General features: G+C 41.2%; 1 protein-coding gene across 6 annotated transcripts; it reads left to right on the forward strand.

Annotated features, from left to right (window-relative positions):
* Positions 1-3,663: 3,663 nt before the first annotated feature.
* On the forward strand, positions 3,664-9,619 carry LOC123110728 (uncharacterized). Of its 6 annotated transcripts, none has more exons than XM_044531322.1 (7): positions 3,665-4,428; positions 4,890-5,134; positions 5,308-5,460; positions 6,094-6,301; positions 6,870-6,956; positions 7,479-7,520; positions 9,222-9,619. In XM_044531322.1, exons 4-7 carry the CDS (start codon positions 6,212-6,214, stop codon positions 9,420-9,422), a joined length of 420 nt encoding a protein of 139 aa, XP_044387257.1. In that variant the 5' UTR covers positions 3,665-4,428; positions 4,890-5,134; positions 5,308-5,460; positions 6,094-6,211; the 3' UTR covers positions 9,423-9,619. The 6 variants fall into 6 exon arrangements, 4 of the variants coding, with proteins under 4 accessions (XP_044387256.1, XP_044387257.1, XP_044387258.1 ...); XM_044531323.1 differs by having other exon boundaries at positions 5,308-5,371; XM_044531321.1 differs by having other exon boundaries at positions 3,664-4,428; positions 5,272-6,301.
* Positions 9,620-10,581: the final 962 nt, after the last annotated feature.

Consider the following 10,581-nt stretch of genomic DNA (forward strand, 5'->3'; position numbering starts at 1 on the left):
GCCTAAGCACCGCGAGAATATGACCGGAGGCGTAAACTGTGGAGGGGGGTGCCGCACACGGCCAAGAGCAATTGGTGTGTTCTCTAGGGGTGCCCCCCGTATATAAAATAGGGAGGGAGAGGAGGCCGGCCTAGGCGCGCCCCAAGTGGGATGGAGTCCCACTGGGACTCTTAGTTGGATTCGGCCCCCCTTTCCTTCTACCGGAGGGGGAAAGGGGGAAGGAGAGGAGTAGGAGAAGGAAATGGGGGTGGCGCCCCCTTCCCTTGTCCAATTCGGCCTCCTCCCTTGTGGGGGGGGGGGGCACCAGCCCCTTGTGGGCTGGTTAGCCTCCCTCCTATGGCCCATATGGCTGATATCTTTCCCGGGGGGGGGGGGTCCAGTAACCCCTCCGGTACCCCGGTATGTACCCGATACACTCCGGAACCCTTCCGGTGTCCGAATACTACATTCCAATATATCAATATTTACATCTCGACCATTTAGAGACTCCTCTTCATGTTCGTGATCTCATCCGGGACACCGAAAAACCTTCGATCACCAAAACAGATAGCTCATATAATACATATCGTCATCAAACGTTAAGCGTGCGGACCCTACGGGTTCGAGAACTATGTAGACATGACCGAGACACCTCTCCTGTCAATAACCAATAGAGGAACCTGGATGCTCATATTGGTTCCCACATATTCTACAAAGATCTTTATTGGTCGAACCGCTATGTCAACATACGTTATTCCCTTTGTCAACAGTATGTTACTTGCCCGAGATTCTATCGTCGGTATCTTCATACCTAGTTCAATCTCGTTACCGACAAGTCTCTTTACTCGTTACGTAATGCATCATCCCGTAACTAACTCATTAGTCACATTGCTTGCAAGGCTTCATATGATGTGCATTACCGAGAGGGTCCAGAGATACCTCTCTGATACTCAGAGTGACAAATCCTAATCTCGATCTATGCCAACCCAACAAACACCTTCAGGGATACATGTAGAGCATCTTTATAATCATTGAGTTACATTGTGACGTTTGATAGCACACAAGGCATTCCTCTGGTGTCCGGGAGTTGCATAATCTCATAGTCGGAGGAATATGTATTTGACATGAAGAAAGTAGTAGCAATAAAACTGAACGATCATTATGCTAAGCTAACGGATGGGTCTTGTCCATCACATCATTCTCCTAATGATGTGACCCCGTTCATAAAATGACAACACATGTCCATGGCTAGGAAACTTAACCATCTTTAATCAATGAGCTAGTCAAGTAGAGGCATACTAGGGACACAGTGTTTTGTCTATGTATCCACACATGTATCAAGTTCCCGGTTAATACAATTCTAGCATGAATAATAAAAATTTATCATGATATAAGGAAATATAAATAACAACTTTATTATTGCCTCTAGGGCATATTTCCTTCAGTCTCCCACTTGCACTAGAGTCAGTAATCTAATTCACAACTCCATGTGATTTAACACCAATAGTTCACATCTGTATGTGATTAACACCCATAGTTCACATCGCCATGTGACCAACAACCAGAGGGTTTACTAGAGTCAATAATCTAGTTCACATTGCTATGTGATTAACACCCAAAGGGTACTAAGGTGTGATCATGTTTTGCTTGTGAGAGAAGTTTAGTCAACGGGTCTGTCATATTCAGAGCCGTATGTATTTTACAAATTTTCTATGCCTACAATGCTCTGCATGGAGCTACTCTAGATAATTTTCCCACTTTCAATATGTATCCAGATTGAGACTCAGAGTCATCCGAATCAGTGTAAAAGCTTGCATCGACGTAACTCTTTACGACAAACTCTTTATCACCTCCATAACCGAGAAATATTTCCTTAGTAACTAAGGATAACTTTGACCGTTGTCCAGTGATCCACTCCTGGATCACTATTGTACCCCATTGCCAAACTCATGATAAGGTACACAATAGGTCTGGTACACAACATAGCATACTTTATAGAACCTATGGCTGAGGCATAGGGAATGACTTTCATTCTCTTTCTATTTTCTGCTATGGTCGGGTTTTGAGTCTTACTCAACTTTACACCTTGCAACACAGGTAAGAACTCCTTCTTGGATTGTTCCGTTTTGAACTGCTTCAAAATCTTGTCAAGGTATGTGCTCATTGAAAAATCTTATCAAGCGTCTTGATCTATCTCTATAGATCCTGATGCCCAATATGTAAGCAGCTTTACCGAGGTCTTTCTTTGAAAAACTCCTTTCAAACTTTCCTTTATGCTTTCCAGAAAATTCTACATCATTCCTGATCAATAATATGTCATTCACATATACTTATCAGAAAGGTTGTAGTGCTCCCACTCACTTTCTTGTAAATACATGCTTCACTGCAAGTCTGTATAAAACTATATGCTTTGATCAACTCATCAAAGCGTATATTCCAACTTCGAAATACTTGCACCAGTCCATAAATGGATCGCTGGAGCTTGCACACTTTGTTAGCACCTTTAGGATCGACAAAACCTTCTGGTTGCATCATATACAACTCTTCTTAGATATATCCATTTAAGGAATGCAGTTTTGACATCCATTTGCCAGATTTCACAAAATGTGGCAATTGCTAACATGATTCGGACGGACTTAAGCATCGCTACGGTTGAGAAACCCTCATCGTAGTCAAACCCTTGAACTTATCAAAAACCTTTTGCGACAAGTCGAGCTTTTTAAACAGTAACATTACCATCAGCGCCAGTCTTCTTTTAGAAGATCCATTTATACTCTATGGGTCACCGATCATCGGACAGATCCACCAAAGTCAACACTTTGTTCTCATACATGGATCCTATCTTAGATTCCATGACCTCAAGCCATTTATTGGAATCTGGGCTCATCATAGCTTCTTCATAGTTCGTAGATTTGTCATGGTCAAGTAACATGACATCCAAACCAGAATTACGGTACCACTCTGGTGCGGATCATGCTCTGTTTGACCTACGAGGTTCTATAGCAACTTGATTCGAAGTTTCATGATCTTTATCATTAGCTTCCTCTCCAGTTGGTGTAGGCATCACGAGAACAAATTTCTCGGATGAGCTACTTTCCAAATTGAGAGAAGGTACAACTACCCCATCAAGTTATACTTTCCTCCCACTCACTTCTTTCGAGAGAAACCGCTTCTCTAGAAAAGTTCCATTCTTATCAACAAAGATTTTGCCTTCAGACTTGTGGTAGAAGGTGTACCCAACTGTTTCCTTAGGGTATCCTATGAAGACACACTTATCCAATTTAGGTTCGAGCTTATCAGACTGAAGCCTTTTGACATAAGCATCACATCCCCAAACTTTAAGAAACGACAGCTTAGGTTTGTTGCCAAACCATAGTTTAACGTGAATGCAACTGTCTCTAATGCATAACCCCAAAACAATAGTGGTAAATCGGTAAGAGACATCATAGACACCATTTAAAACAAAAAAGAAGCTAGCCAACTCACCTCCAGGGAGCTCCCCCGGATTGGGCTTCGTCAGCCGTCCGATCAGGCCAGGTCTGGTCAATTGAGCTACCTTAACCGACTGATCTTCACTGCTGGTGAATTTCATTTTTACCATATGGTTTTGTTCTTTGTCCAATGACCTGTGGGCTCGTCGCGAGCCTGTATTGGCTGGGTGAGGCGCCCCATGTGTAAATTGTTCACCCAATCCCCTCCCTCCCGCGCGCCGCACACCATGGGGCATGGCGCACAACCCACTCCGCCGGCACCCGTGCGCCCAATCCTCTACCCCCGCAAGAACCCTAGCCCCCTGTCGACAGCCGCCACACCCCTCGCTCCTCCTATCCCGCCTCCACGCTCGTTTCCTCCTCTTCCATCCTGCACATCGGTCTCCCCCTACCCTCCCGTCCCTCCCCTCCCCTCCCCTCCCCTCCCCTTCCGCATTTCATCCATTTCGGGCGAGCTTCTCCGGCGGCGATGTCGACCGGCAGGCAAAGGGTGACCCATGGATCTGTCCAGGAGATAGAAGATGAGAGGGAGAGAGAGAGAAGGAAGGATATGAGGGAGAAAGAGAGAGGAAAGAGGAGATGGAAGTCCGGCTGCGGGCGGGAGAGGGCCACGGATCGGCGTTGGCCTTCGCCGGGGCTTGATCCACTCCTAGGTCCTTCCTATTCTACTTCTCCCCACATCCACAAAGTATAAGTCATGGAGCATGGGTTCGACGACGGGGGCTGGAAGCCAGGAGGGCTGGTCGAGGAAGAAGGCGACAACGCGTGGGTGGCAGAGGTCGTCTCTCTAGCCATCGCCTTGTCTCCTTCACAGCGCATGGTGCAGCAGGCTGGACGGGTGGTGGGGGCGGCAGTTAAGGCCACGGACGCAGCTTGGAGAGCTATGCGGAGGTCTTGACCAAATATTATCTCTTTCTCCATGTGGCCTCCTCCCCTCGGCCCTGTATTTGTCGGTGAGGTATGCCATGTGGCTTGTTCACATTGCCTTTCCTTCTTTTTCTTCTTCTAAGGCAATGAGGGTATGCCCCATCTTCTGCAGCCTCCTCTCATAAGGCATATATTTTCTTTGTCTATGTGATTATTTGGGAATTTTAGCTCTATGCAGCCATTTCCCTCAATTAGTTTCAGAAAATGGCGGCAGCAGTAGGTCGAATGGTTGAAGTAGGAAGTCAATTTAGTTAGGATGCATCCAATCATTTAAAATGATGATGCAATCACAAAATGATGCATCTGAGCTGCTCTATCTGATTGTATTTTAGTAAGACACCGTGATTTTATAGACCATGTAAATGAATTGCTTGAGGAATGTGAGATTGGGTCCTTAATTTGTACATCCATGTTCTTGCACAGTTTGCAGATTTTGGTCTTCTATATTCATCTCTTGTTGATTTTTCTAAAGCAAGATGTATATTTGTATAGGTTTCTCCTTGCCGTCAGCAGCAGCGGTGAGCATAGGGGCAGCGGTCGCAGTCGCCCGTGGAGCACAGCGGCACGTGGGCTGGTCTTGCCGCCGCCAGAGCAGAGCGAAGGGGGTCGATGCAGGGTCAAGGAGGGGCACGAGCGAGGGTCATGCCGCACGGGGAGCGCACGACATCCAGCGAGAGAAGACTTCTCCTCTTCCTGTGTCGGTGTGCACCCCTCATCGCCGCCCTGCTCGTCCTCCGGTGAGCCATCCTCCTCTCTTTTTCCTCCCCTCCCAGCCCTCTTCTTTTCCTAACTGCTCCTCCTTTGATATCCCCATTTTTAGTTTCTCTTTATGCTCCATTTTTAGTCTCTCTTCATGCTTTTATTTGTTGTATAGGATCAATGAAACTTGAAAGAATTGTTGATTGTGTAGGATCAATGAAACTTGAAAGAGCAGTGTAAGAAACGGAAGCATGATGTTTTGGGTGTGCACACATGTATAGTACTCGCATTTTCAGATGATTGTGAAGTTTATGGAAGAAGCATATCTGAATGCTTGCTTCAAGTGTTTCTTGCTCTAAACATGGTAACCCATGTCCTTACATGCAAGAAGCTGCTCTCAGTTACTTCTTGGCAAATGATCAGTTGATTACTTTCTTATGGCATATTATTTTTTACATGGAACTAAAAAGAACACTGGTTTTCTGAGAAAATAAGATTAGGGAAGTCACACATGTTGTTTAAATCAAGTAAGATAGCATATATGTAGCTTTACTTGCTATTTTTGCATCATGGATGCTGAAGTTCCTAGAGGTAAAGCAGAAACTTGATGCCATGTACAACAGTGCACGTGTGCTGTCTGATGGTCTTTAAAAATTTCTTATAAACGAATGGCTGGACTAAAATTTTCAAATCATAATAAGCACTTGTTTTCTACAGTTGGTAGCATATATATAGCTTGCGGAGATTTCATGTAATAGACATCTAAGTTAAAACTCAGGAATCATATTATAGCCACATGTTCATTTCTCTCCTTTTTATTTTGTCTCACTCCTGCATTTAAGCATAAGTTCAGTTTCATTTGCTGAAGTTAGCTGCCAGAACTTATAGTTTCTTCCCTTAGGTTCCCCTAAGATAAAAAACATTGTGTTTTGAAATAGTTTTATTTAGAATATGTGTAATACCCAAATGATTTTAACATGCTTCTCATTCTTGTTAGTATGATGATCCATACATGGTTCAAGCATATCAGTTGGAGCTGTGGTGTACCTCTGGATGAGTATACTACTGAGAGGGTTTCAGAGAACTGAACAAGCTATGCGTATGTGGCTGAACAAATGCCAGTGACCATACATCTCTTTGCCAATTGGATACTAGCAGCATATCAAAATGAGCAAAGGAGGAAACAACACTGGTTTTTGATAGATGTATGTGTCTGTGATTTACTTGCAATGTTGTAACTTGCAAAACGGTTCCTTGCAATGCTGAAATGATTTCTCAAAACATGGTAAAATTTACATTCTAAAAACTGTAGGCACACTGAGTGAAGCATATATATAATTCTATTATAACAGAAGTGAGGTATGTATATATATAATATATATATATATATATATATATATATATATATATGCTTATAATATGATTTTATTAGAATAGAGGTCAGGTACTGCCATGACATACATTGCGATTTCAGTTTTCATTAATGTCGCAGTTTTTATTTTCTCATTGTAGCTTCATATAAAATTAGTGTTGACATGCTCATTTTGCAGAATGAGTAAAAATGGTAGGTTGGTAGAATCATAACCTGTGACTGTGTGCCTTAAGAAGTTCTTGTCATTATCATTAAATAATATAATGTTTAGGGCCAGTTTAGACGTGTCGACGAAAAATATGAGCTGCATCGTCTATCAGTCCTAGAACTCTGATCTTTGTCTGCCATTGAACCGAGCTCATCTGTCTGGGTATGGCTGTGCCGTGTGCCATGTGCTGCAGCTGGGCAGCGAGGACAGGCGACCACATGCAGATGGCATCAGCGGCAATAGCAACATGTGCGGTGCACAGCGCGAGGAGTTCAGTAAGGTGGGCACTGCCTCCCCACCGGCGTTCTAGGACGGTGTGCCCGACGGCAGCATATGTAGCGAGGACGTGCGACCCTGAGCAGCTTTTGAGGAGCTTCCCCTCCGCTCCTGCTCTTTCTCTTGTCAATTACTACATATAAATGCACTTGATCGCTGTTGATTTTTTTGCTATCATCATCTTCTCTTGAGGATATTATTGCCTTTCTTGGAGATTATAGTGATGATAGAATTCTTATTCCATAATATTCATCATGTTATATAGTAATGCAATGCATTCTTTTTTTCCTTTGGATGATTTTTCTCGGAAGTAACTTGGCCAATAATGACATTTTTATATGCTGCAACCAATGGACAGGAATTCATTTGCATGTTATATAGTAAGTTCATCCATCTTCAATACAGAAGAAAAAAAAAGCAAAGAACTGTTTCTTTTCCGATAGCTACTTTTTCTTTTCTTCCTTTCTACTGTTTGCAAATGTCCTGATGTTTTTATGTGTTGTGTTTGGGTGTTTAACTTGGCAAGAACAAGCATCTGGAGCGAAGCATGAAGCACAAGCTTCTCAAGGTACTTCATTGCATAGTATGCAACTTTTAGAGTTCTAATTTGTCTCTGTTATAACCGATTTAGTTTGATCGATTTAAATTTATTATTCATGCATGTATACACAAATTGCAGGGTGTATTAGTGCTTATGAAACTTGCTTTTGGTATGCTTTATTTTCAAGCTTCAAGGTGTATTAATTATTCCACTTTTTATGTTAGTTGTCTGTACTTTTTTTCCGTTGTTTTCATAATAACTGGAAAACTAATTTGGTATCCTTATTGTTATTACTTCTAGATGTTACTAGAACTGAATTTTGTACAGAATATAGTGTATTGTAGCATGTTGCAATGCAGCCTTCTCTTTTTCTAATAGCAATTGATTATGTTTTTTAATTCACGGGCTGTGCATAGTTGTTTGTTTCCCTTTTCTATTTGAAGTTTTGTCTGTGTTTCATACTTTCATTAGAAAAAGCGGTTGTCATTTTGGGCATGTAGTTATTGGTCCTTTATTTCTTGCTTGTTTAGCTTCCATTTACTTTTCTGTATGCATTGGGCGTGGAGTATTTGGGATCTTCAGTGAAGTGTAGTATATTGTACTACCTGGATTAACCCTTAATGCATATGGTTAGATTTTATGTCAAAGCTGGCAAGGCATTGGCTTTAGTTGCTATTACCAGAGACTAGCTGTCAGGGATACTTTCTTGAACCTTTCTTTTCTTGTCGCTGTATTGTAGCATAAAAATCTAAAATGGGTCCATCCATTCATTACACCATGTAGTTGATGTGTGGCCCTGTATAGAATGCAGATATGCAACTTCTCTGAGTTCAGATTTGTACTATAAGTGCGTTATTTTATTTAAAACAGTATGTGCCATGTGATTATGTTACATGACGGTATGATCCAGAGTTCAATTTATGATTCTTCCACGACGGAAACAGTGATTACCCGTTCACAATCTAAGTCTTCCTCAAGTAGTATGGATACAATTCTGCCAGGATATTAAGTATATTCATGAAGTTGTGCAGAGTTTAAAATTGTTGTGGTATCTCGCATTTGTCAAATCCTCATATGTTGCTGGTGGTCATGCTTATGCCCAGGATATTAAGTAAGCTTGTGCTATGCTGTTACTAAATAAAAGCAATGTTCAGACTTATCTTTTTGTTTACTCTACTTAAAGAGTCCAGTGTTTTACCCAGAGGGAAATTATATGTTTCCTTCTTACTGCTGTCTCCCGTGTGATGCCGAGAAAATCACTGATGTTTCTGTTTTACTTGGCCTACATTTTGGTTTTCAAATAGTTCTGCCTCTCAATTTGATATGTCTACTTCCTTTTGCTTAGTAATATGATGTGTTGTTTTCTAGCTCTAGGCTTACTTGTGTTCAAGGTTTAGTTGATTGTGTTTCTTAAGGGTGTTGTTTTTAATTAGTGGCATCAATATGTGGCACTAATTCCATTGTGCATTGTACTGTGATTTTTCCAAGCAACACCATTATGGTATTTTTTAATTCCATTTCAAGTTTCACTTGATCACTAGCCTCTTTGTTCTCTCCTCGTCATCATGGCCTTTCTTAAGGGTGTTCAGGCATTTCTTTCCTTCTGTAAATTAGTGGTCTTCTATTCGTGTTGTGAACCCCAATATGGCATCTCACCATTCCCCATGATCCACATGTTAACTGTGGATTTATTTAATGGTAATACGATATTAACGGCCTTTTCTTCAGGATAAGCTGACACCTAATAAGGATGAGAACAATGGAGATGCTAAGAGGCAACCTTTTGGGGTTAAGGATATAAACAACAACATGGCTTATGAGGCCGAAGAGAGCTTGAGTGGCGGCTTTTGGATCTTCAAGCCCTGCACTTTCCTGGTGAAGTGGCAGCAAAATAGTTCAGAGGCTTTAAAGCTACTGCACTTTACATAGTTAGGACCAATTCTTTGTTTAGGTTTGAAATAATCCCCAGTTCCTCCTATTTGATTTATTCATATGATGGGCATTTTGTCAGGCAAATAAACAGAAGGCATATGTATTGTTACAAGTGAAGCCATCCATACAATTCGAGATATTAATAATCCCATATGTGGAATTCAAGATATAGAGAAATGTTATTCTTCTTCTAATTGGTTGCTTGACCAAATGTACTGTAGATGATCTTATTATTGTTCAATATATAGAGAAATGTTATTGTACTTCATTGTAGTGGATGATGTCCATCCTAATTATTGAGATGATGGAAGTACTATTGAGGAGTTAGTTTTGTCTCTGACCGAACAAATTTGCCGAGGAAGAAGGGATAAATAAGTCGCTCGATTCATATATAGAAGGGTCTAAATTCTTACCATGTGTACTTGCTCAAATAGAAGATTATTGAAAAACACACATATTTTCAATGAGATGTGATTTTGAATGAAACTCTACCCTACCAAAGTAAAATGTGCATGTACATCTTGTTGTAGACAACAAACCTATTTTTCTATTGAAGGGGGTTAAATTTGTTAACGTATGTGCATGCTCACAACTATAGAACAACTAATACATGTTCTTTTCTACAATTCACACATGGATTAAAAAAGATACACGTATTTTTAGTGGCATGATATTGAATGGGAGTTTGTGCTAACATATTAGAATGTGCATATACATCTATTGTAGACAGCAAGGCCCCGTTTTCCCCAACAAAGAGAGATTAAATTTGTTGCCACATGTGCTTGCCTGTATTTTTTAACTAAACCATGGATTTCTTTTCATCGCTAACATGGAATCAGCAGGTCTCTGCGCCATTTGGCGCAACGGGTCCACTAGTATCTAATAAAGTATGGTTACGACGCTCGGACACACCATTACGCTATGGTGTTCTAGGTGGCATGAGCTGTGAAACTATTCCACATTGTTTTAAATGAAGGCCAAACTCATAACTCAAATATTCACCTCCACGATGAGATCGTAGAAACTTTATTTTTTTGTTACGATGATTCTCCACTTCACTCTGAAATTCTTTGAACTTTTCAGACTTGTGTATCATTAAGTAGACATACTCATATATGCTCAAATGATCAGTGAAGGTCAGAAAATAACGATACCC

This window comes from Triticum aestivum, chromosome 5B, assembly GCF_018294505.1.
Source record: "Triticum aestivum cultivar Chinese Spring chromosome 5B, IWGSC CS RefSeq v2.1, whole genome shotgun sequence".
NCBI classification, from domain to species: domain Eukaryota; kingdom Viridiplantae; phylum Streptophyta; class Magnoliopsida; order Poales; family Poaceae; genus Triticum; species Triticum aestivum.